Genomic DNA, 27,530 nt, shown 5'->3' with positions numbered 1-27,530 from the left:
GGAGTAAACCTTAATTAATGCAATCTTCAGAGAGTTATAGAAGGTGAGGAGAGTGCACAAGATATCAGGGGAAGAAGTCTCTAGCATTTTAGCAGTACATCCCATGTGAACACCGACCCAAGTGCATAGGCCCCCGAGGGTCTCCCCCTGGACAGCCAGGATGCTATATGTAGCATAGCCCACTCTATGTAGTTCTGTCCTTGACCATGTTTCCTGGAACAGGCATAGCTCATGTTTATCTATATATTCTCCCAAATCTGGGAAGTCCAATTTTGAGCTAAGACCTGCTGCATTCCAGGAAAGAATCTGTGTGTTCTGTAGTTCGTCTGTTATAGCTGACAAGGTCTGGGGGGTACAATTTACCTGGTGTAGGGCTTGCGCCTCTCCTTGTCGTAGTTCCCTGGCCCCTCCCCTGGACTACTTTCATGAGCCCAATAGATCTTACTCTGAGGGCTAGGGGTGCAGGTTCTAGCGAGAGTCTCAGAGGTCTTGTCGGTGGTGTTATTTCCCTCCATCAACTCTCCCTTCATTTGGGGCTTAACTTGCTGTATATTTCCCTGTTTATCCTCATTTTTAGGTCTCGCTCTCGAGACCTATTGTCGCCGAGATGCCTCTCAAGGGAGACAGACCGGGGCACGCGCAGCAATCGGGGTCTGTGGACGCGCTTGCGCAGACGCACACACACGCGCGCACACACCCCGCCGCTGCCGACCCCCTCACCGCATCCACGGCTGCCTAACGCGCGCGCACACACCTCGCCACCGAGATGCCTCTCAAGGGAGACAGACCGGGGCACCCTAAGACACGGCCGCGCCACTCCCACCATGACAGTCTCTGTCTCTCCTCACCTGCTGTCACCCGGCAGACGGCCACTGCACACCTCCATCGCCGCAGCCGGTCACTGCTGCACCAGCCGCTCCCCTTCACTCCCAATCCATAGCAGCTGCCTGGTTGGCCCAGCCTCGTAGGTGTCCCGCACCCACTTCCGGGAATGAACGAACTACAGCTCCCGGCGTACCTTGTGTCTACAGCTTCCGGCGCACACTGTGAGTGCTGCCTGCGAGCTCCTTGTTGGTTATACGTTTGCAAAGAAGAGTGAGGTAGTAGTGGCCCAAAATAGGGGAAAATTCGCAATATTCATCCAAAGGCAATTTAACCGTGGGAAACACTCACTGCCAATGCTTAATGTATACACAGTTAAATACTAAGGTGCATAGGAGTCCAGACAATGATCTCCGGAAGCACAAGATCGGTTACCCCTCATACGTCTTTCAGCTTTTTAGACGGGCAGTGGAGCTTACTATGGACTCCCTCTTTGAAGCTTATTAAGGCCGCCGGTTTCTAAATACTGGGCAAGTGCTACTGACTCTTTTTTTTGGACAGTGGCTGTTCTCTACTGAAAGCCCCAGGTATGGACTCCAATTTGGTTATATGTTTGCCCGTTAGTTTTTTCTTGCCAGACATTTTTAAATACGGTATGTTCCAATTAATTAATTAATTGCACACGGTTTCGTGACGGTAGAAGTTCCTTCACAGGAAAGGCATGGGACTGGCTTGTAGCAGGCTTAGTGGATGGAACATTGGTAACCGGGACGAAGGACAAAATGATCGTGATAAGAGCTAAAAAAAATAGCTGCTAACAAAGTTGCAGTCAATTTTGTCACCATAGCAGGACAAAAATATTGATTTCGTTTTAATTATGTAAGTGACATCAATGGCTCTTTCGAAACCCTCACGCATGTGTTTTGGGCACTGTTGATGGTTGTTATTGGGTAAAGATGTCCCTGTAATGCTGAGTTCCTGCCAGCCCGGTTATAAATCGTCTGCTCCGCACAGAAGTCATCGGGAGGGTGTGCGCTGCTTCAATTGATGATCTGATACGACGAGCTTTATGCTTTTGTGTGTGCCAGGAAACCACGCCAATAGCATTCATAGTTTAAGTCCCCATGGCTCTTAGTTGCCTGGATGTGCTAGGGGGGGTGGGAGGTGTGAGTGGCGGATTTTCCGCTCCCGAGGCCCCTTTGCCCTCCATCTACAGATGTGTATAGCAGAAGATTTGTAGGTTTGATGTTGGCAAAGACCTTTTCCTTTGACTGTAATTAAATATAATATATTTACATATAGGCGCTTTGGTCCTACCCTATTTGTCCATTTTTCAGCTGTCATCCACATATTTCTATTGCCCGTCAAAGCCTGGGGCAGAGGTCGGCCCCTCCAGCCATTGGGTAAAGCCACCGAGGGTGACCGAATCTGCTCAGTTACAATTACAGGCGCAGGCACTTCCATACGAAGTAGTTCCGTTCAGTGACAGGAACTACTATGGTAATATCTGCTTTTGAGGACAAAAATAGTTTTTGATTTTCGCCAGTGTTATTGGAGGGACTGCCTGCCTGCTCCCACAAACAAAACAAGCATTGGCATAGCCAATAGGTCTCGCTTTTGAGACCTAATAAGTGTTTAGCCATGCAACAGTTGATGTTGTTGCACCAAGGATATTGTGCTGCATAACTAAATACTGATAAGGTCCGAAAAGCGAGACCTATTGGCTATGCCAATGCTTTTTTTTCTTTAACGTTCGATGCAGGAGGTTAGATTTTCCTTTTCCGGGAGATAACTAAGTTCGCAAGTTCCCTTTGTGCACAGTAATTATTGCCGTATTTCTAAGAGCAATATGCAGACATCCACGTTACAGGCCTCTCCGCAGGAATCAGAGCGGTATGCCTTCGACTTCTCTTTAAACAAGCATTTGCAATGCAATTGGTCTCGCAGTTACACGAGTTAAAGCTATTGGCATTGTAAATGACAATGCCAATAGGCATTGTTATTTGCAATGTCAATAGCTCAAACTCGCGTAAATGCGAGACCTAATGCATTGCAAATGCTTGTTGTTATTAGGTCTCTCGCCTACGTAGCGCGCATGCGCTGCATAGGCAAAAGACCTTTAGTCATCGGCACAGCCTTTCAGCCAAAAATATGCACGCGTTCTATTGCCTTCAATGGCAACGCGTGCACGTTTGGCGATTCCCTTGCTGGAGCGAGCTTTGGCAACCTATATTTGCTAGCTCCCGCTGGTAACATATTGTCGTGTTCCCGATCCCACCGACTACGCGAGACACACCAGATCGTTCCAGGTAATCTTTATTATCGTTACTTGTCTCGTGCGTGGACCCTGACCTCTCGTCCTGAGGTCCTGCCCTGGAAAGCCCCTGTCCCCCGTCCCCCCCCCTCCCCTCCCCGGAACTGGTGTCCAGTGTCCTCTGGCCTCTGCCCTTTGCCCCAGGGTCCTAGTGCCCCTGGTCTGGGCATGACATCTCCCCCCTTGTTGCAAACAAAATTATTATTATTATTTATTTATTTTTTTTGCTTCTCGTCCTTAGAGAGAGAGTCTCCACGGACCTCTGTCTTCTCACATTTCTTCAATTAGTCTTTTTGTTTTCTTGCATTCTCTTCTTGGTCGTTGCGTTCTGATGTCCACTGGAGCTGTCTCCTCATGTGTCTCTTCCTTCAGCCCATGTGTTGGCAGCTCCTCTTCTTTTAATTTCAATTCTCTGGTGCGAGCTGTTGCGAGTGATGTGGTATGGCCCTACTGAAGCCGTTATCATTGGCCCTTTCACTCCTGTCACTGGGTCCCTTGAGAAAACACTGTCTGACTTTCGCACTTGTCTCTGCCGTACTACCACGGTGTCTCCTTTTTCTATCTTTGTGCTTGCCGCGTGTCTTCTCCGATCAGCATATGCCTTCATCTTTCCTTTCGCTTCGGTGTCTCTCGTTGCTATGTCTTGTCGCTCCATGCTTTCCTTTTCTTTCACTTGTGGTAACCTCGTCCTGCTTGATCGCCCCAACACCAGTTCTGCGGGGCACCTTCCTGTGGAGCTGTGAGGGGTGTTTCGATAGTCCCTTAGGACCTGGCACTGAGCTTGTCCTATTGAGATATGCATCAACTTTGCTCTTTGTATTGCCTTTTTGATTGTCCCCATGAACCGTTCTGCCATCCCATTTGCTTGTGGCCATAGGGGAGTTATTCGTCGATGATTGATCCCGAGGTATTCCATGAACATTTTGAATTCCTCGCCTGAAAATGGGGGCCCATTGTCCGTCTTCAGTGTCTGTGGTGAGCCCCATGCTGCGAAAACGTCATCCAGGACTGGCAGTGTTGCGTTTGCTGACGTTGATGCTACCTGCCTCACTATTGGGAATCTGGAGAATTCTATTACCAGCAGGTAATTTCCTGTCTCCAGAGGTCCATAGAAGTCAGCCGCCAGTTCTGTCCACACTGCCTATGGTAGTTTGGACATTTGCAGTGGCTCCGGCTTTGATGGGGGCCCTGTTACTTGGCAGATGTGGCAGTGCATCACGGTGTCTTCCACCATGTTGTCCAGTCCTGGGAACCACACTTTTTCTCGTAGCATTTTTTTGGTTGCCACAATCCCTCGATGTGACTCATGTGCCAGTTCTACTGTCCTTCTCCTCAGAGTTTGCGGTATTACAATTCGGGTGCCTCTCATCATTATTCCATTTTCGCTTTCTGAGAGTTCTTCGCTGATCTTTTTGAATGCAAGCAGTTCTTCTTTTCTCACACCTGCTTCCCAGTTGTTGTTGTTGTTGACGTGCCTCCACCTTTGCTGTTTCGTCACTTTCATTGCTGCTTGCATGGTGAGGTCTTTCCCTGTCTCCTGTTCCAGTTCTTCCATTGATATCGTTGCCAGTGTGTTGAGTTTGAGTGCAAAGTTTAGGTATTCCTCTGCCATTGTTGTTACTTGAGACGCTTGTGGCAGGGGGTGCCTTGACACATAATCAGCCGGATTGTGTTCCTTCCCTGGTTTGTGTATTATTTTGAAGTTGTAGTCCATTAGCCGTATTCCCCACCTCTCTATCCTGGGTGGTATTTTTGCATTTGGATTTCCGTATATTGTTGCTTGGTGATCTGTTATTATTGTGAAAGGTTTTCCGTAGATGAACATGTGGTAGTGTTCACATGCCCATACTACCGCCAGGCTCTCTTTTTCCGGCTGGGAGTATCCTTTTTCGACATCCGATAGGCTTTTGCTTCCATATGCTACTACATGCCTTGGGGAGTCTTTTCCTGGATGGTGTTGCACCAGTATTGCCCCTAGCCCCACTGGGCTAGCATCTACGGTCAGTTCAGTGCACAGTCTCGGATCAAAGTATGCTAGGTGATCTACTGCCGTTACGGCGCTTCTGATCTCCTCAAACGCTTTGCTGCATTTTTCAGTCCATGCGAAACTTTGTCCTTGTTTTGTTAATTCCCTCAGCGGTGCACTTACAGTAGCGAAGTCTTGAATGTACCTTGCACAGTAGCTGGCCAGGCCAAGAAATGACCTCACTTCTGCCACATCACTTGGTTGTTGTGCTCTTTCCAGCGTGTTTACCTTGTTGCGATCCGGCCGCATTCCTTTCTTGGAGAAGATGTGGCCAAAGAATACTAGTTCGTCTCGCTCCAGCTCACATTTCTCTTTATTTAGTGTCAGACCCGCCTGCTCTAAGTGAGAGGATACCTCTCTTAGCGCTTTGTCGTGCTCCTCGTTTGACTTTCCAAACACCAGAATGTCATCGCTGTAATTCGGGCTGTTTTTTACCGGTCTTATTACTTGTCGTATTGTCTCTTGAAATATCTCCGCAGCCGATGATACACCAAAGCTCAAACATTTGTATCTGAACAGGCCTAGGTGTGTGGAAAACGTTGTGATGTATCGAGACTGAGGATCTAGTTCTAGCTGGTGGTATCCCTTGCACAGGTCTAGTTTAGAGAACCGCCTCATGCCTGTTAGACAGCTGATCATATCATCAAGGTGCGGTCCGGGATGTCTCTCGCGTTCAATTGCTTTGTTTGGTATCCTCATGTCAACACAGATTCTTATTTTTGACGTATCTTTCTTTGGTACGGCCACGATCGGTGAAACCCATGGCGTAGGTCCTTCTGCTCGTTCTATGATGTCTTGCTTTAGTAATGCATCCAATTCCTCTTCTACCTGCGGCTGCAGGTGTATTGGTACCCTCCGATGTTGCGCTATCGGCCTTACTGTTTCGTCAATGTGTAGTGTTATTTGCCGCCCTTTTAGCTTCCCTAAGCCTTGCAGTAGTTTGGGGTATTCATTCAGGATGCTTCTTTTATCTGATATGTTGTAAGTCATTTCAAAAAGACCCATCATCTGAGCTGTGATGTTGCTCAATAGGCATGGCGCTGGGATGTCACCCATTAACACATGAATTTCTTCCTTCGTCTTTTGGTCTTTGTATGTCAGTTCTTCTGTAAATTTCCCCATGTTTGTTACTGGTGTCCGCGACCCCCAGGTGAATACTTCAACTCGGGACGGCCTCAAGCTTGGCTTTATTTTCATTTTTTCGTATTCCGATACACACATGATGTTACATGTTGCGCCACTGTCTAGGACAAACTTTGCTTTGTGTGACCCTACTCCTATTGTCACCGATTCTGTCCTTTTTATCTTGCTTTTGTCTACCAGACATATGCTTTCTCCGCTTTCACCCTCCTCAGCTTGTTCGGTAGTGACATCCGACATGAGATATAGTCGTCCCGTGGGTACCTCTTCTTTTTCTTCTTCTTCTTCGCATTCTATTGAGGAGCTCCTTATTCCTGTTTCAACGTGTCGGACATGCCTGCTTGCTGATGCTCGTGGTCTTTCTGTTCTTCCTCTATCGTTCCTGAATTGCATTCCTTTACACACACCGGCATAGTGATTTCTCCCATTGCACTTCCGACATGTCTGACCAAACGCCGGACACGGACCCCGATGTGGAAATTCAAGTCCGCACCTGTAGCACGTTCCTTCTGGTCGTTTCTTCACTGTCTGGTCATTTCTGTCTTTCTTCCATCCACTTGTGCGGTTGTTGTTTGTCATTCGGTGCACTTGGTCCACTGATCGTTCCTTTGCTTGTGCTGTCGCTCTTGCTTCTGCTCTTGCTAGTGATAGGATGTTTTCTAAGGACGTTGGCTCCTTTAGAATTCTTGCGCGAAATTCCGTGTCACGGCAGCCCTCTATGATGCGCAGTCTGATGGCTTGTTCGTTATCGAATTTGTCGAATTCACAGTGTGTTACAAGCTTTCGCAGTCTCGTTGCGAAATCATCCAGCGTTTCATCTTGTTGTTGGAAAACGATCGTGAAGGTATATCGCTCGAAATCGACATTTCTTTGCGGGTCAAATTTGTTTGTCAGACACGCTTTTAGTTTGTCATAGGTGGTAGTCTCCTCTTTTGGTAGTGTCACTAATAGGTCTTCAACTTCATCCCCTACTAGGTTTAGGAATAGGCCTAGTTGCTTCGCTGCTGTCACATCCGTCGCTTCCATGTACCTTTTCAAAACGCCTGATCCATTTCTCCCATCGTATTCCTGCTTGTGGCTCTGATGGATTAAATGGTAATGGTCTACGATATTGCGCACTTTGTTTTTCTGCCATCTTTTTCTTTTATTGCTGCCTCTTTGTTTGCCTTTGCCAAAGCTTGTTTTCTGCTTCTTGTTTCTTTATTTGTCCTTGCCAGTGCTTGTTTTCTCCTTTTGTTTGCCTTTGCCAAAGCTTGTTTTCTGCTTGTTTCTTCATTTGTCATTGCCAATGCTTGTTTTCTCTTTTTAGTGTTGTATTTGGCACTTTTCTTTCCTTGCCTGACTTTAAAATAGCCGTCGCGCTGTTCTGTCTTTTTATTGGTCTGTTTGCCTGACCTCAAAATGGCCGCTGGTGGTCTCGCGATACTTTGTCCTCTAATCAGGGCGCTGCCTGACTTCAAAATGGCCGCACGCTGTTTCTGAATGCTGATTGTCCCTCTTTCTGGCTGACTTCTGCCCTCTTCTCGCGATATTTCGCACTGCAAGCAGTTCACAGCGCGCGTTCACTCGGCTTTCCCAGTCTCCTTACCGGGTGATGCAGCACAGTCTTCTTTCGCTCGATGTCGGCCGGGGTGGGCTCACGCGTCGTGTTTCCTTCTGTAGCCGCACACACGAGCCAGGGTGGGCTCCTGGTCTCGATGACTTGTCCTTCGACCCGGCGGACCGCCGCTCTTCTTTCTTCTGCTGGGCACACGATCACGCACCTTCGGCGCCAGTTGTCATGTTCCCGATCCCACAGACTACGCGAGACACACCAGATCGTTCCAGGTATTCTTTATTATCGTTACTTGTCTCGTGCGTGGACCCTGACCTCTCGTCCTGAGGTCCTGCCCTGGAATGCCCCTGTCCTTCCCCCCCCCCCCCCCCCCCCCCCCTCTCCGGAACTGGTGTCCAGTGTCCTCTAGTCTCTGCCCTTTGCCCCAGGGTCCTAGTGCCCCTGGTCTGGGCATGACACATATGTTTTCTCGTTCCCACAAGGGAAGCGCAGGTGCCCTCCTCTCTCCCCTCCCCCTGCTGCCTCTTTTCAGCACGAGGCGCCCACGCTTGTTTTTGAACTGTGACTGCTTTTACAAAATGCTATTTGTAATGAAATTAAAATAACATTATTTTAACTGTGGTTGTGACCGTAATAACACAAATCAAATATTTGGGTTGATTTGAAAAGACGTAAGGTGGTTAAAAATACTTCTTCGATCACGCCTTGGCTGTTGGTTGTTTACGAAGAAGCCGACTGCTGTGTTCTAAATTTTCCACCAGGTGGCACCATACCCCAGAATATTCATAATACACTCACTGTTGCACACTGCACTAAAGAAAACACTTCACAACACTTATTGAAAGCACAGAATATATAGCGTTCCACAATACCCAAATCCCCTGTTACAATGCTTTAGCTTCCCGTTTCAGGACATCGTCAATTCCTTTTACAAACGTGTGTGTGATCTGACTCATGGCCTTCGTTTAAAAAAATGAACCAACTGAACTCCCCCAAACAGTAGCAGTGATTTGTAAAAAAACGCCCACAACTGGTTGAACTGATATGGAACTGTAAAGAACACAGTGCAGCTTTCCCACTCAAAACGAAGATAAAAAAGCACCGGACTTAAATTCCAAATACGTTTGGGTGCAGTTTAAACTCAGTAATGGTGGGGGAAGCGGTTTCCGGTGCTCACATTTCAAGAGCTGAGTTCTGCGCAGCTGGTACAAGAACTTTCCCTTGGGCGACGAGCCAACAGAGGCTGTGTATTTAACCGCAGTCACGGCACTCCAAGCTTGCGATTTCTTAGACTGCTGCTGGTAAAATTCCAGTTGCTGACAGCACTACCACGAGGTGTCCTCAATCACCAGGCATTTGAGGTCAAACCAGGTTTCTGGGCGTAGAATCCCTGTGTTTGGGATATTTCTCAATTGCAGGCAGGTTAGACAATGTTTTACTTTTTAGTGCACCAGGCCCATTCCTAACTTGCTTGCTGTGAAGTACAATGGTGTAATGCACAATGAAGTATTGGGTGCTAATTTCCTATTTTACGAAAGATGCTGTGCTGCCTTACATGAAAGGGAGAGAGATTTACAAGTGTTTATTTATCGGGCACAATATCTTTGGTGCAACAACATCAACTGTTGAATGGATAAACACTTATAAGGTCCCAAAGGCGAGACCTATTGGCTATGCCAATGCTTGTTGTTGATGGACCTTTTGTTGTTGAGATTTAGTAAGTCTACCAAGTCCAGAGAGCTAAATCTGTTATTGACAGGGATGTTATACGCCATTGTTTTTTGCCGTTCCCAGCCTGTGTTTGTCATGACACCATTCTGGTCTCTTAGACCCCAGTTCTTATGCACGATTCCCTCTATCGTGTACAGGTCTAAAAAGGTAGAAATATCCCAAGAAAGAGTCATAATACCCCCTGTCTCCTTTGTGTAACCCCAATCCAGGATGTGTTGGACCGAACTGAAGTGCAAATGCACCGGTGAGATTAAAGCCATTTTAAGGAGAAAATATCTTTACATTTCCTTATGTAGGTGGTCCTATTGAGAATGCACCACTGAAACGTGTCGACGCCTAACCTTTTTTTGTTAAATTTAGACAATTCAGCAGCCAAATAGAGACCGGGAATTTAGATCCATGCCCTCTGCTGTTTATAAGGGATCCAAATTAACATCTACATGACAAAGTTCATTGTCTGTGTTCATTCTCCTTTAGAGAAATTGTAATTATTGAGAATTATGTCTTTTGTGGTATGTCGTTTTCAAGTGTTTTTAATATACTGTGGTGATATAAATTGTACCAATAGACAGGATTTTATGGATTAAAATACATATATATTTTGTAAAATTTGGTGTTGTATAAGTGCTTTGATACATTCAGAGTGAGAAATGAAGCGTGCTGGTGAATTGAGTGTCTTGGAGGCATGAATGGCATGAGCTACATTTATTTCCTCCTGATTGATGTCACACTTCACACAACCAACACGTGTTTCGTCCAAACACAGAATGAACTTTTTCAAGGCGAAATATCTGTTCAGGAAATTTTTGAATTCCAATGCTTCAGTCACAGTATTTACCTCAGTTAGTGAATGGTACTGAATCCTAAGACTCCTTATATTCTCACGTACTCACTAGTCTGAAAAAATGGTCGGCAAGTAGGCATGATCGATCTGGTTGAAAGACGGATGAAACCGCTTCAGATTAAATGAGGACCCTTGACCGTGAAAGTGGTAGTGTGGTGCTCTGTCTAAACACTGTGGAGTCCCAGTGGTGTGTTTGGGTGGAAAATAAAAGGCAACACCTCATAAAGCAAAGCTGGTAGTACTGTTCAGAATATTATCTCAAGACACTCACCATATGAATAGGTTAGAATCTATGGAATAATAAGATTCATCAGGATCATTAACTGAGGGCCTAACCGTTTATTGGAGGCCTTATCAAGAATATTCTTGCAAAGTTTTGAACTCTTTCGTGAGAGTAGATGACACTGAGCCCTAAAAAAAGTCTATTGTGTATTTGGGAAAAACACATGTTGGTATTTTTGAAGTATAACACCAGTCAGGAGAGAAACAATCTGTGATCAACACTCAATTACAAACTGACCTGATGGATTAATAGAAATGGACATGCAACTCGGATTCTTGCTTTTTAGGATTAATGGTAGTTAGAAGTCTGTCTCCTATCCCTAAATGCCCCCTCTGCTGCTGTCCTGTCCACCTCTCACGATAAGCCAAATGTTTCTACCTGATTTTGATTCACATCCTTTTTAATGAACAGAAGGTTTCTTTCTGTCCATCTTACCCAGATCAAGCAAGTTCCAGCATTACATTCACCAAGGGGTTGACTTCTATAACGCACATTCAGTGCTCGTTCATATCCTCTGTATTTTTCACATTCACCCGAGAAACAAGAGCCCAGTAACTACCTCCAATAAACTGCACAGTGGACATTATGGGATCACTAGGACACCATAGTAGGCATATAACGTTTACTGGTCAGGTTCCTTGAATGGTTTGTGAGCAAGATCGGAGTTCACTATTTAACTTAAAGAAGGTCTGTGGAAATTCGCAGAGAAAGGGCTAAACCAGAGGCAGGAAACGTGCCTGTCTCTTCTGCTGCAGTAGGGACTAAATGCCACGAATGAAGAAAAGATCTGCTGCTTCTGTGACCTGATAGAAGGTAGACTGCAGGAAACAGACATTGCAACGCAAGTGTTACAATCAGACCCCACAGGATATAGCGGCATGGATTAGCAAATTTAGCGGCACAAATATGGAAATTTAGCAGCACAAATATGGAAATTTAGCGGCAATTTTGCGGCATTTTAGTTTGCAGTTTTTCCTACAACAAACACAGATATCTTCGTTTTTTGAAGTATTTAACAACATGAAGCGATGTAGATTTGGTTTATTTACAATGTAGAGACTGTGTTTGGCTTCAAGGCTACATATATGTGATTAAAAAAAAAATTATGCCCTCCAGGGCCCGCCGCGTGCCTCGTGTGCCCAAAAAGAAAGCAACCTACACACTTACAAGTGACACGATCCTGCGATCGGATTAAGTTAAAATGGCGTCTTTGTCCAAATTCCATGTCAATGTCTCTATGCGAATAACGAAATGATGATAGCTTATCAGAAATGTTCAGAAGCTTAGCAACATTCTAGTACTTTGAAATAGCCATGTATCTTGTGTATTTTTTTCTGGATGAATTTTACGATTGACATAATGCTCATTATTGTTACAGAATTTGTTGTGCTTCGGTGAGCATGGAGCAATTTTCACTGTAATTTTGATTCAGAAAAGATAAATTTTCAATTTAAGCAGACCGAGTGCTCTGTCAGTTTTCAAATGGAATGAGATGCACGTGAGAAGAGAGTGCAGAAAAACGAATGCATGCCAGAAAGCCAATAACAAGCTGAGTGCAATATTCTCAACATGCTCTTTGTAGCCTTTGCATTTTACTGCTTTTTTTTCCTTTTTGTGAAAATCTGACAGACACGGTGTAAATTTCCTTTAAAAATGATCAAAGGTGTCACATTCATCAGCAGCGCTAGATAGGCAACCATGGCCTTTTCCACATGTTCAAATTCTCCAAATTAAAAACGCAGCTGCGGCGACAGATAACCGGACTCAAAGAGCCGGACAAAGGAAATATTCATAGTTTTTAGATAATTGGCACGGTCTTCGTTCCGATATCTCAAAGGGTTTTTCTCCACGCTGAGTACACATTATTGTTTCCCATTTTTAACCCATTTAGAATTCACTGGAATGAAAATGTCCTTTGACTGATTATCAGGCAGGGTTAGGAACATTTGTGCCTTGCGCTGCTCTGAGGGGAAATCTCGAGGCGCCTTGCGCTCTCCGAGGCCTTTGACAACCATTTCTCTGGCACTGAGGTGTCTGGCCAGGGAAGGCTTCATTTGTTTTCTTCTCCCGCCTGATGGATTCTGACACTGGGGAGTTGGCAGGTGAGGCGCTATTATGTTTATAAGAGTTTCTCTTGAGCAGTGAAACAAAACTGTATTGATCTCGTCTGACTTTTAATTTAAGCAGCGGTTGAAGGTTTAGGCCACAGACGGTAGAATGAAGCATTTCTTTCAAACAGCACATGAACTGGAAATGTGCTGACACTGAAATACATACTTTGATGTGCTCATGTGTTTCCGAGTAAGCAATAAACGTTTGACGAGTGTAGTACTTTGGTAAAAATTGCGGCATTTTTACAAAAGTGCCGATTTTGCGGGCACTTTTGTAAAAATCGCGGCATTTTTACAAAAGTGCCGATTTCGCGGCAAATCGCGAAATCCTGGATGGTCTGTACAATGCATGTGTTACAATGCGTAGATTTTACTACGCATTTTTTACTACTTATATGATTTTACCACACATGCCTTTACAACGAATTTCGTTGTAAAGGTATGTATGATAAAAGCATATGCGTAGTAAAAAAAATATAGACATAAGGGTTGAAACAGCTGTGTTTGGCTACTCGCTTCATTAGAGGAAACTGAGACTCTTCAGCATCCTCACAACAACATGCACTACTCCTGTCAGACAAGCTGCATGCACCGCACAAACCACGAGGAGAGAGGTAAGTGGCATTGGGCTTGGGGTGTGGGGGGCTACTATTTTAGGGGCTGGAGGCAGGGAGGTCGCACAGGGGTAGTGGTTTAGGGTAGGGAAAGGGCGGGGGGACTTGCGCATGTGTAGTGTTTTGGCTATAGATAGGGCTGGGCGCAGGGGTAGCGCTGGGGGCCAGGGGACTTGCTTTGGGGTAAGGGTTAATGGCAGGGGAACCGTATTTTATTTTTGAAAGGGTTGGAGGGGCTGGCGTGGGGTGCGCCAGGGACCGTGATTAGAGTTTAAGGTCAGGCAAACGGTAACCACGCATTTGCTTTTATCAAACATGCTTTTTTAACGAAGTTTGTTGTAAAGGCATGCGTGGTAAAGGCATATTCGTTGACTTAATATGCGTGGAAAAGGTTTGCACTGTAATATGCGTGGAAAAGGTTTGCACTGTAATGGTATTCGGGTTGTAACTAGGGTGACCAGATTTTGAGAAGAAGAAAAACGAGACAGACCAGCCATAAAAGTAAGACAAAAGCCTTAGCCTTACCTTTAAGTCTGGCCTGTCCCGATTTTTGTGTAGCCTTGTAAAAAAAATACACACGCATGCTCACGCACGCACACAGAAAAATAGTAAATATGTGTCTATATATATGCCACACGTTTAAAAGCTATGCATAACTAACATTAGCTATGGCATGACCTCTACCTTGAGCCCCCCTGCCCTCCTCCACACTCTGTCTCACTATCTGCTGCACCAGGCATGCAGACGAATTCCTGCTCTGTCTAGAAAATAGAAACCATGTACTTAAGGTGAGCATAGCTTTTAATACTCCTTTCTGTAAGAATTGACCTTTGTTCCAAAAACCAGCACATATACTTAAAATTAAGGAAAGCCTGAACTGTCCTGGGAAATCTGGGATGTCTGGTCACCCTAGTTGTAACGCATGCTTGGTAAAGGCCTGCATTACAACGGGATGCGATGTAACATTAAACAACCTGCTTGGTGTGCTGACTAACAGCCTTACTGTAAGCCACAAGCTCCAGGCCCTGCTCCTCCGTGAAGACTTGTGGTGTTACGTGTGCTGAGACTGGACATTATTGCCACTGCCCAGCCCAGAGCAGGATTGCTGATCTTAGAATAGAGCTCAACAAGGCATTCCTCATATCTCTCCTACGAGAGAGAAAAGCTCAGCGACTTCATCCAGTAGGCGAGAGGTGGAAAGGGTCATGGAAGCATTAGTGTACACTGCTGCCGAAGATGAGCATCGCCCAGGTCTGCTTCCCCGCTTCTTGGCCAAGAATGTGTCCCATCCTGGTAGTTCTATTGTTCCTTCAATTGTATTGGGCAGTAGCTGGTAATACCGCACTGGTACCCTGTGACTGCGCGCCCAAGGACTCTTTGCATATGTTGCTTTCAACATCTAAGTGGACTGCAGCAACCATTAATCTACTGATTTCTTACTCTAGACCTAGTCCCTTAAACTCGAATTGGTAATAGTCCTTTTAAAGCTGTCTTCTTAAAAAGAAGTTTACTTCAAGTATGGTTATGATTATATTTATATATCCTGAAGAAGGCATTGGCTGTTTCCACCATTTTATTTATCAGTACTCTGTATGACCCTCTTTGACTTCCTCATATTAGGGTATCTTAATCTCTAGACATTTAGTGCGTTCGTCTGTCTCCTCTCGAGATACAATCTTTGCAGTTCATTAATCAGTACCAATAAAACTAAAACAGAATGGGGTACATAACGTCTTATGTATAGATCTCTTTTCATCAAGCATATCTCTTTGCATCAGGCTTGAGAGACCGATTGTGTCTTCTCATCCTCACATAATCAGTCCTTCATAATTTGCATATTTTGTGCCCAGTTTATCAAACTTAAGCACCTGATTTAATGTTTGGCGGATGAGTTCTCCGTCACGCATGTGGCAATTATCCCTTCCGCCACTTGCAAGTGCGTTATATCCTAAAAAGGTGGATGTGATAACCACCAAACTCTAAATCAGGCCCTATGTAATGTCCATCGGTCAAGTCGTGTATTTAAGGTAGCTTCCGAACTGCAGTTTTTGGGTCTCACCTAGGCTGCACGCATGCCCTGTCTCTCCGAGACATCCAGTAATCCATATAGCGACAGTAATCCCGCCTGCTTCTTGCAATTGGTTATTAATGCGTCAGTCGTCACTTCCGGCCTCCCTATTGGTTGCTGCTCCTATTAGTCACTTCCGTTTTTATCAGAAGCCGCACCGACCAACTACAGTTTCATTACTTTGCACTTTAGGTATGCGATGTTTAGGGACTACTTGTTGTTCTGTAGTATGGCATCCGTTTCACTCGCAGGCACGTAACTCAGGGTTTTTAAATCATTATTTGTTGGCGATAGGCCGTTGCCTGTGGGCACGCTCGTGGTTTTTTGCTCAGGGATCACACTGCACAAATCCTTAATTCATATTCTTTTGTAAGGAATGTATTGTGCACATCGGGTGTGACTTAGGCTTTATTTTCATGTTTGTTTACTGGCTGAACGTGCTTTTGGTGCTCCGACACCCATCAACTCCGCTTCAGACGTACAGCGCCTGCGAAGCTCCACCCGCTCCTCCCCTTAATGCCATAGATGTTTTTCACAATTTGTTTCCACCTCACTTCAGACGCACAGCGCCTGCCCCACGATTAGTGTAGCTACAAAGAACCACCCGCTCCTCCCCTCAATGCAATAGATGTTTCACACTTTGTTTCTGACTGAACGCGCTTTCGGTGAGCCGAGAGTGCCCAACATCCATCAACTGCTTCAGACGCACAGTGTCTGCCCCCCAATCAGTGTACCTCCGAAGCTCTACCCACTCCTCCTCTCACAAGAAAAACATTACCATTTTGTTTCCCTTGGAAGTTGCAATTTATAAAAAAAAAAAAAAAATGTAGCTATCAGAAATTAAATGTGCAAGACAAATGATGATTGGGATTGTTTGTATCTTGATTTGCATCCATGCTTTTATTTGTGATTTTTAGCTGCACGTGATGAGGATTTTAAAATGTTGTTGTCCGATCCAAAAGACTCATTTACCCACTTATTTGTTTCGACTCTTACTCTCTGAAGTAAGTAAACATATCGGAAAATGCACAGGGAGGTGTGGCAGCGAGCAATTTGCATCGCCTCGCATCTTCATTTATTTCTAAATGGCAACGCTTTGACTTTAAACACGCCTTTCATTGTTTAAGAACGGAGTCGCTTTCACTATGTATTTGCATTTCTTTATTTCACACTGGCAAACAAATTGATTTGGTTTTCCGAAGTTGCTGGGCCAACAGCTGTTTTTTCTCCCGTACCCAGATCACCCGCCCTTCCCGGTGTTCACTGTTAACTCAACTTGATCTTCTGTCCCAGGCTCTCATCTTCCCACCCCTACTTCACCGTGAGCTACTTCCCTTCCTGCTGTCTCCTGAGCGCCGATCACTTTATTTACAGCCTCAATAGCTGTAACTCTAATTTACTAAAAACAAAACCTTCACTGCAAATAAAATAACCTGCATAAAAACATTACCACTACTTCACTGATGTCTCTGCTCTCCTTGTCACACTGTCCCTATATTCACCAGAGTCTCTCGTCGTCTTAGTGTACTCCTCCTTTCACCTCAGCTTTTCACTGTCTTCTAATAGCACTCCCCTCTGGTACTTCATGGGCTATCTCTCCCCTCGCCATTCCGTACCTCCTTTCACCAGTGGCTCTCCATTTCTCACCCTGTCACTTATTTCATCAGCAACTTTCAGTCTCTCATTGTGACACTCCCCACCAGCACTTCACAGGCTCTACCTTTTTATCCTGGCTCTTCCTTCATCAGTCGCTGCTTTATACCTGACTCCTCCTTTCACCTCACCCTGCCATCTCTCCTAATGGTACCACCCCCCCCCCCCCCCAGCCTTGTCATCTTGCCCCTCCGCTCTCCTCAGTACCCTGTAGCTCCCTTCATCAGAGGCTGGCTCTTTTTTTTATTTCCCATTAACTCGTTCTCCAGTGCCACAGGATCATAACAAAACCAATTGCACGATGTAAATCATATTAATCTACTGCAAATAAAAAAGTAAAAAACATATTTTTCAATGCCAACAGCTGCAACTTTAACAAATGCGAGACCTATTGCATTGTAAATGCTTGTTGTTGTAGTGCCCTCATATGCACATCCTCTGTGCGTCATTGAAATATAATTTGGTGGTTTGGTTCTTCGACTGTACCTGCGCTAACCTAATGTCAAGTATCAATAGTTAACCCTTGTTTGCCTATTTTGGCCTGTCGTCTGAGGTCCCTCATTTTCTTAGCAGTCTCATTCCGTTGTGAGTTTAACTGACTGGGGGGGCCCTCGTATTTTGGTGTACCTGTAGTAGATTTCCCTAACTGTTCATATTTTGCTGCACTTCTTGCCCCAGGCATAATTAGTCGGTAAATGTGTTATAACATCAAATAAGTGTCAATATACTGATTAAATTAGAGTGCAAAAATGGGAACCCAGTGGGGAACATCTCGTAACTCTCCAAAGAGGAAGAAAAATATTGTTTTTCTTATAAAACCCTCACCCACCAGGGTTTCATCATCGGGTCCATCCCGATCCGCTACGGATTGGGGCGTGCTGCAACCTACGGCTACGTGGGAGCACTTTTTTGGTGTAATATACAATTATAAAAATGATCTTACAAGGAGGGGAGTGGAGGGTAAAGCTAAACTAAGTAAAAAAGATCTGACTAGTAGGTCTACTCTACTTTATTACTGCCTCCAGTCAATATGATGAAAAATTAAGAGTTAGTTTTGAAAAAAGCGAGGTTATGCAGAACATTAATACATACTATATTACCACTTACTTGGTGTCCTTCTGCTGTTTCTATATTTTACATTATAATGTTACGTCAGGGTTCCTCCGGGTCGAGGGTTGCCTGTTGTCACATTTTCATCAAGGCGAACCCTCTTCCAGTGTAACTATGTTTCTTGGGGACATTTGTCCCCGGGAAAAGCCGAGTAGGTACATTGGAAGAGGGTCTGCCTTGACGAAAGTATGATAACAGATAACTATAACGTAACTAAAGGCGTTTGTCCAGGTTCACCTATTTCCCCCCCCCCCCCCCCCCCCCCCAATCCCTGTGTCGTGTGGCACATGGGGGGGGGGCGCGGCAACAGTGCTCCTCCACCTCCACCACCTCCTCTCCGCAGGGTCTGTCGGAGCCCTGGTCTGTGAGCAGGGGAAGCTACAGTTCTTCCACCACCCTCACGAAAGCTCCCATAATGGCCCAGTCCTCCTCGATCAGGTGTTGTCGCAGAACTCTTCTTTCGTCCTCCCGTAGTGTAGGTTTCTCCACTATTGCCCAGTGCTCGACCTCTCTGTTAATCCTACAGTGAGGAGGTCCTCTAGTGAATGGCAAGGGCCCGTCTGGCCCAAACCAGAGCCAAGTTCAAGAATCGAGCTCCCATGCCTATTGTTTGCAAAGCGGGAGATGGTCCTAAAGACATACTTCCATCTTCCCAGTCTATTGTGTGCTCTAAGTCTGCTGTCCCCCCCACACCCCAGTATTGTGTGATCCCCATACAAGTGAATATCTAGTTTGTTGCATCTGGGGCACTCTTTGTCAGCAGTGCCCTGTATCGCGTTGAACCACTGTGTGGTGAGAAATGACATATGGAGAAAGTTGAGCTGGGTGCAACAGAATCTGGTATTGCGTGATGAAGTATGGACACGCTCCAGCATTCTGGTCCATTCCTTATTGTGTAAGCCGCGGTTTATTGCAGTTTCCCATCCCCGTTGAAGCTGCGTTAAGTCTGTCTGGGTCTGAAGTAGAACTGATTTATAGGTCCTGGAAACTAACCGACGGCCGTTCCCAAAGGTGAGAAAAAGATGTCATACCTAAGGCTTCAGCGCTGCAGCCTGACTCGTCTGCCACAACACATTATTGCCCTGTTAACTGCTGCATTTGTTAGAAATTGTGAGACGGGCAGACTGGTAGTGCCTAGCTTGTATAAATGATATGGCCCCTTTTTCCTACAAGATACTTCTGGCACCAGTAGTGTCTTTGAACCTCCGCTCACCCAGTCTTTATTTTTGCTTCAATAATGTTTCTTTTTCCAAAAGTTGTATAATCTTTTTGTGTTTCTCTCCAGGTCAAGGGCCCAGGAATCGGGCTTCTCGGACACTCCAAAGGAGGTGACCTTGTCCTCAGCATGGCATCTCTTCTGAAAGGAATAACTGCGACTGCCACCATTAATGGTGCTATCACCACTGTCGGCGCTGCACTACATTACAAAGATCTGGTTCTAGTCCCAATCGGCGGAGAGCTAAAGCGCGCCACTTTACCGCAGCCTGGTATTGCAAACATCGTAAACTGCTTGGACGACCCTTTGGCACCAGAGAACCGCAAAAGTTTGATTCCAGTCGAGAAGGCTAAAGGGAAATTCCTTTTCATTGTCGGAGAGGATGACCAGAATTGGAAGAGTGAGTTCATGGCTAATGCAGCTGCCGGCATTTTAGAGGCACATGGAAAAAAAAGACCAGAGGTTGTTGTCTACCCCGGGGCGGGGCATTACATTGAGCCTCCATATTTTCCAATGTGTGCTGCCTCCATGCATTTGCTCGTGGGCATGCCTGTCATGTGGGGAGGAGAACCGGGAGCCCATTCTCGGGCACAGGAGGGGGCTTGGAAGAAAATACAAGCCTTTTTCCGCAAACATTTGGATAAGGAACCTTTACCCGGCAAACTATAATTGGTCTGATATTAATACACGTTTCTTTCCTCCTAAATGCTAAACACCACTATTGATGGCAATGAAATGACTGATGTGCTTTATTTACTTTCCAAGCAAACTGTTAGAGTTCGGAGAATTTGGGTACTATTGTAATACAATGCAGAGAATCAACAATTTTTTTCTAACATACATTGCTTTTGTATGACATGCAGCATGTCGAATCTGATTCTTTCATGACATTGATTTAAGTTAATTTCTTGTTGCATAGTTTCGCTGCTTAACTCTGTACCATAGAGACAAACTTTAGTCATACACTGAATATTCTAGTAGTTGCCCATTTGTTAGTTCATCACTGATGTTGTCCCCTCGTTTCTCCTGCTGGTAAGCAGTTTAGGCCGCCTTAAAAAAAATGTTTCCTCTTCTCAACTCTGTACTATTGCATTAGTTGTCACCAGTGCTTAATTTGGGCTGGTAGTTTCCGGTGCTTGGCACCGGCACTTAATTCTCAACACTGGCACTAATTGCAGTCCACCATATGGTGGTGCTGTCTGTCTAATTTTGAAATCCGCAACAGTGTTAATACTTCAATATTTATTAGAACTATTTATACCTGCCACCTATACCATTCTTGTAGCTCCGAGTGGCCTGTTATAGTCTGAATGATCACACTTGTATGTGTGTAATGGTTAGTAGTTGTGTCCTGATAAGGGTCATGGCATTCAATAATTATTATTACAATGTATGCACTGCTTGTCGTATATCCTCTCCCCTCTTCTTCTAGACCATAGAAACCACTTAAGTGTAAACATGGCTTCCTCTTGAGAACTCGCTAGTCAACTCATCATTCCAGTCTCTTAACACAGCCTTGAGCTACTGTTTGGAAACATTGGGATAACTAGGTAAGATAACTTAGAGAGCTGTCTACTATATGTGGCCTCCAACATCTTCCCCCATTTTATGTTATGTCAACTGTCTGACTTCTATGTGTGTTTTTCTGAGACATCGCCTTATTTTGTCACTGCCTTGCAGTATCGCTCTGCTGCATACCTCTGTTTAATGTCCTGCTCTTATGTGATGTCACCAAGAATGACACTGAAAATTAAGAGGCCTTGTGCACAAATACTGTACTGGGATCCCTTGCCATCAATCGTTCGACCTTTGTCTCCTGTCACTTTCCTAGTTTGTAGTCTTGTTCACTTACCAGGAACCCAAATCAAGGTTAATTAGTGTAGACAACATGATTCTGTGTTATGATGTCAACAATCTTACTTACATCTAAGTAGCCCATATCTGATCATTCTCTTCGAGCTAAGTCCCAGTTCATGTAGTCAAAAAAAGTGGAATGGCCTCCCATGCTTTCGTTCCGGTTTTATCTCCATGATTCCACAATTCCTTTAATCCTGAAGCCTTTTCACCAGTATTTCTTTAAATTCGATTTATTTTCCTTTAAACACAAGAAATTCTAAACAATATTTCCCACCTACAATTTACATAATTGTGCATGGATTTTTATAGTGGTAATAAGTACATTAAAATAGTTATATATTTTTTCCTCTTGATTATTTTGAGTAAAATCATAGAATTCCTTCCCTTGTTTATAGAAACATAACCAACAACAGAAATTCATGTATTATAATCCAGTAGTGGTGTTCTGTGAGGAAACAATTGTTTTATGCTTTGATCCTCTATTCATGGTTTAACAGTCGTAAAGATTGATTCTAGGACATTTTGTCAGCCAAAAGGTGGAGAGGAAAGGGTATAGATTGTACAGTTGAGTACAAGGATTCATGGATATACGTACATATGGATACATTTATATTTTACGTATATTCATTTGCTTTTATGTGCATGAACCACAACTACATGTGCTCATTAACGTGCGATTTTTGTCATGCCTTTTTAGCTTGCTGTGTAGGCATGCACTGAAGCAGCGAGCTCAAAAGCCACTGGCACAATGTTTTCTAGCTATCCGTGCCAAATTGTGCCTACTCCGTGCCTTAAACACTAGCCATAAAATTCATTTAGTTACTTATGTCCTTTTGTTTGCAGCCTGCCTGCTGGTGGAGTATGAAGAGCAGTATTACAAAAGTAGGTTTGCAGCACTACCTCGTTGGGAGAACAACGGATGATTTTAGTAAACCCTTTTAAAAGAGAAATAATCTGACCCTGAATCCTTAGTTTATAAAAAGAAAGTATTGGGGAAATTGGGTACCTCGTAGAAGCAACATTGACTGTTTCCGTTCACAGCTCTGAATGTTTTATGATGAGAAAACGAGAATATTTAAGCATGTTAATACTTAATTTAAGAAGAATGTTTTATCATGCCATCTGTATATTATTTTCAAATAAAATTTTCGAAGGGGCATATTATCAAGCCAGGCGATAAAATTATTGCCGCTTTAGCGCCACAAAACTGCCGCTAAAACGGCAATAATGGGCTTGATAATATGCTCTATGGAATTCCAATTGAAGCCCATGTTAACCTCTTCTGTGCCCATGACGAGATAGTCTCGTCATGGAGCACGGTCGCGCTGTGCCCATGACAAGACTATCTCGTCATGAACCCCACCCACTAATGAAACGCCCGGCACAGGAGGGGGAAAGGGCGTGGCACAGAAGGGCTTAAATGTGAAGGACGTCTAACATGGGCTTCAATTGGAATTCCATAGAGCATATTATCAAGCCCATTATCGCCATTTTAGCGGCAGTTTTCTGCCGCTAAAGCGGCGATAAATGTATTGCATGGCTTGATAATATGCCCCCAGGTTCGTAGCTGGTTTAATTTTTCTCTAATTTTGTTGTAAGTATTTCCACCACCTATTTGACCCCGGGTAGTCTTTTCATAGTAAATACAGGGATGATCATAATCAGCTGGTTGTTCATGCATTAAAGATTTAGTATGGTTTGCTTTAATTAAATTACTTAATCGTTTGTGATGTTAATAAAATGGAATCTTGGGAAAACCATAAATAAAAACGTATTTTTACACAGTACATTTCTAGAGATTTCAGTAATAGGTGCTGTTATTACCCATCTTAATGGTACTAAAGTGTATCGACTTCAAAAGGATGGCCAGCTGAGACGTTCCCCTGTCTGGATTGAGCTCGCGTGCCAAATGCACCAAAATTAACACATCGAGCTGTCTTCCGTTTGTATCGTCGCAATCAAGAAACAAAGGTCAAGGAAATTGTCAAATATTGCGTATTTCAACGTTATTATTTTAGCTTTACAGATCTAAGTCATAAAACCTAAGATATGAATCATAAATTACCATACCATTTAAAATTACAATGAGCCCTATCCATATTAAAAAAAAAAACTCATCATACTAAATCGTTCAACAAAGTAAACATTACTATAATTTCAGAAGATGCTGTCCGCTTGCCTTAATCTTTTGAATCTTATACCTGCTAACCAGTGGAGTTAAACGGATTGCTAAATGAGCACAGGATTGACCTAGCAAACGACAACAACAACATGCAAATTGCGACTCTTCCTCATAAAAATAAGCAGTTCTGTCGCCAAACAAGTAAAACAAGATTTGCAACGAATACATTTTTCCTCGGTTAAAACTGGACAGTTATACACCAGACTATGTAAGTGATTCTGAACGGCTTGTGATGAGAAAAAAAAATACCGGAGTTCCAATCAGCTAACATAAAGTGCTTCTGTCAAATGCTAAAAAATATTATGCTTGTCACCCAGCGAGGCTGAGTGCAATATGATCGATCTAAAGTGCTGAATCTACTTACTCGTTTTCCCTCTGCTCTTATTAAAGCGTTAGTGTGCAAATAGGCTGCTATAGTGTGCCTTTGCCGAACATTGTAGATATCACCCCTGAGAGGCTGAGTATGAAATCGTCGCAGATACTGGATCTAATATTTCCCCGCTGCTGTTGAAAAGCAATTTGAGTGTATATGAACTAATATAAAGTGCCTCTGATCAAATACTAAAAATATTATGGCTGCTGCTCCTTCTAGGCTAAATACAGTAAGATCTCATATGCCAGATCTACTCCTTCATTTCCTTCTACTGGAGAAAAAGCAAAGCCCTATAAACGAGGTGTAACATTATATTGTACCAGCGAGCAAAGCTCCCAGCTTTGCTAAGAAGTATGACATTTAGACCATTATTATGTTCTGTTGGTGCGCTCTTTAAATCTGCAAATCTCCTGCAGGTCAAGCAGCAGAGATGTATGAAACCAACGGAATTAAAAAATGCATTGGCATCTGCTCCTAGGCATAGAGACCCTGCATCTTTGTGGTGTCTTATATTGTATTTAATATAGAAGGGCCGTAGATGAAGCCTCTTTGGGGCATATGTATCAAGCCCATTTCCCGTTCGCAAACGGGCCGATTCTCAGAATCCGCCCGTTTACGAACTGGAAAAAGACTTTTGGGATGTATCATCCCAAAAGGCTCTCGAAAAACTTGAAATCGAAAAATGTGGGATTCTCTATTTTCTGAATGAATTTAAGGAATCGCAAATTGCGATTCCTTAAATGCAATGCAGGAAGCACCCAAGTTGTGCGATTTTTGGCTTAAGATATCGCAAATTACCACCAACTCGAAGTTGGTGGTAATATTTGCGATTTCTTTAAAAAATGCACTTTTTGCATTTTTCAAAGTGCCATGTGGCGCACATACATGCCCTTAGGGCATGTTTGTGCGCCACATTTCCCCAAATACATATTTCAGGGGTGCAAGGGTGTCCTTTTGACACCCTTGCACCCTTGAAATTGCATTCGCAATTTGCGAGTACTTAATAGGTACTCGCAAATTGCGAATGTCTTCCCATTCATTCCTATGGGCCTCTAGGCCCATACAAATGAATGGGAAGGTATTCCTTAATTGCGATTCACAATTTGCGAGTCGCAATTAAGGAATATGTTGGAATTGCAATTATTATTGCCATTTCTACATACATTGCTTTTTGCGAGTCCTTAATAGCGATTAGCAAAAAAATTGCTATTAAGGACTCGCAAAACGATGTTTTGATACACGTGCCCCTGAGTGTGCCACGAATTGGTGCAAAGTAGCATGAAATGCAAAATACTCTTTGTACAAAATTCAGTACAACCCAAAGACAATCGAGCAATCACAATGTGGCTGAACCAAGGCAGTTTATAAAGCTCTTGCATAGCCAGATTTCACACAGAGCTTTCAAATAAAAAGCCAGCTCTGGATTTGTCCTAATTTGCAACCAATACAGGATTGATTTAAAAGCTAAAGTCATGGGTGTCCCTGGTCCTAAGTGTAGTAAACTACACAGAAATCTGTTTTCAACTACCCCATTAAGGTGACCTTTTTGAGCCCGAGAGTTCTGCTGTATACGATCTTTCAGCCACTGGTTTCAGTTGAGTACTGGGATTGATTAATCTGCAGCCGCATTTGTAGGAGAACCAGAAAACCAAATTTGCATGTTGGCTCGTACTGGCTTCACTTTTTACTAGCTCCTTGCCCAAGACAACTTCTCGTCAAATCTAATCCTTGGATAGTCAAAATATTCAACGCTACACAAGGCCAACAGGATTTTGAATGAATTCTTCAAATTTCTCAGTGCATTTAAAATCTTAAATTTGTTTTTTTTTAACTTGCTCATCATAAGGTTCTACTTTAAGCATTGTTCCTTAACTCCTCTGAGTAGCTTGTGTACCACTAATGCACTGCAGAACAAGAGAACAGCACCCTAGGCTAACAGAAGAATCGGTATTCTATCTTCCCCCCCCAGTTGTTAGGCCATCCAGGTTCGAATCTAAAAGCGTTCTGTCCACGTCAACAATAAAAAGATTGAATAGGAGAAGTGCAAGGACACCACCTTGTCATACACCAGGATTTATTTAAAAAACTGGGAGTGATTTCCCCTTTGACTGAAGCGCTGTTTCCAAGATGAAGTTGCTTTAGGGCAGGTACAAGCTTATCTGTGAGGACAAGGTTGAGCAAACTCTGCCACAAAATAGATCTATCGACCCAGCCAAAGGCTCTTTTTAAGTCGCTAAAAGTCATGAACAAGGTTACATTTTTATTATATGTACATATTTCATGCTTATATTCTACAGCCTCAAGGCATGCATGATTGTACCTTGAGCTTTTCTAAAACTGGCTTGTAGAGGTGACCAGATCGTATTCTCTCTGGCCATGCTTCCAAACTTGTGAGTACTACTTTACTATAAGTGTTTCTCACACCATCAAGTTAAAAGATTGGATGATAGTTTGCCGGGTCATTTTGAGGACCTTTTTAGGTCGAGCATTCAATACCTCTTGTATATACTTATTATGTACTTGTATGTTTATGTACTATGTGACCTCTGGAGATCAGCCCTAGGACTTGTCTGCTTCTGCTCAGGGACTTTTTTTCTGTTCAACTGCCTCTATTTAACTGTCTTGCTAGAAAACGACCAGCAGAGGTCAGTAAAATACCAGAATTGCTTTCTACTGAGAGACTTTCTTTTTTTACATTTTCTTGCAACTGCCTCTATTTAACTTTCTTGATAGAAAAGGACCAGCAGAGGTCAGTAAAATACCAGAATCAATTTAGCATTCTCTAAATTCCAGTCCATAGAAATTGTCTTCCACAAACACCCGTAGACAATAATATTGTTTTCAAATCTTGTATTTTTCATTGATATGACCGCTGAAGGCCCTGCTTTTATATTAAAAACAGAGCTTTGTCTATACCATTTTCTGCTGAAAGGCTATATCTCTCTCCATGTGTTCCCATACCTGGCGTGTCACGCAGTTTGGTGCTTACTTTCCCTCCATGTTAAAGAACCGTAGATGTTTTAGCACCCAGGCTAAAGTGCTGCATAATTAAATATATTTAGGGTCCCAAAGGCGAGACCAATTGCTTTGCAAATGCTTGTTTATGAAGGGGAACACTAATTGTGTTTTCCAGAATGCAGGTACCACCTCGTGGTCACCTACTGTACAGAACAACGTTGTTAGGACAGGTGCCCAAGTAGACAAGTCATCTCGATAAATATCAGTTGGTACTCTGTCCGAGCCAGGAGCTTTTGTCTGCTTTTGACTAGGAGTGGCCCTCGAGTTTCCACTTCAGTGAACTCCAGGTGAGGTTCTCTGTCTTTTTCAATGGAAGCAGTCAAGGCTACTGGACCTAAACACTGGACTTCTCCCTCACTATCCGGAGTCGTACGTTTACAGTGAACCCAACTGCTTAGGGATTTGTAAGCATTTACCCTGGGTAAAATGGCACCTGTCAAGCTTCCATCCAAAGACATGGAGACCAGAGATTCAAAGTACTTACTGCTGAAGCCTGCTTTCTTGGAAGTTAAGTTACACCTCTAAAAATAACTAATCTCAAAACGACTTTGCCAATTGGCTGGCGGGGGCAAGAGACTCATTTAGTCAGAAAAGTAATTTGGCTACGTCAACA

General features: G+C 43.8%; 1 protein-coding gene across 1 annotated transcript in view; it reads left to right on the top strand.

The window, feature by feature from the left end:
- Positions 1-23,131, top strand: part of LOC146799494 (acyl-coenzyme A thioesterase 1-like) — a 29,011-nt gene extending 5,880 nt beyond the window's left edge. The window contains exon 3 of the mRNA XM_085627060.1: positions 19,557-23,131. Within this exon, the coding sequence (XP_085483186.1) occupies positions 19,557-20,156 (600 nt within the window). The 3' untranslated portion in view covers positions 20,157-23,131. The remainder of the gene's footprint in view (positions 1-19,556) is intronic.
- Positions 23,132-27,530: the final 4,399 nt, after the last annotated feature.

Source organism: Triturus cristatus, chromosome 9 (genome assembly GCF_964204655.1).
Source record: "Triturus cristatus chromosome 9, aTriCri1.1, whole genome shotgun sequence".
In the NCBI taxonomy this organism is placed as follows: domain Eukaryota; kingdom Metazoa; phylum Chordata; class Amphibia; order Caudata; family Salamandridae; genus Triturus; species Triturus cristatus.
The sequence above is the reverse complement of the archived record's forward strand: the minus strand, read 5'-3'. Positions and strand labels throughout refer to the sequence as shown.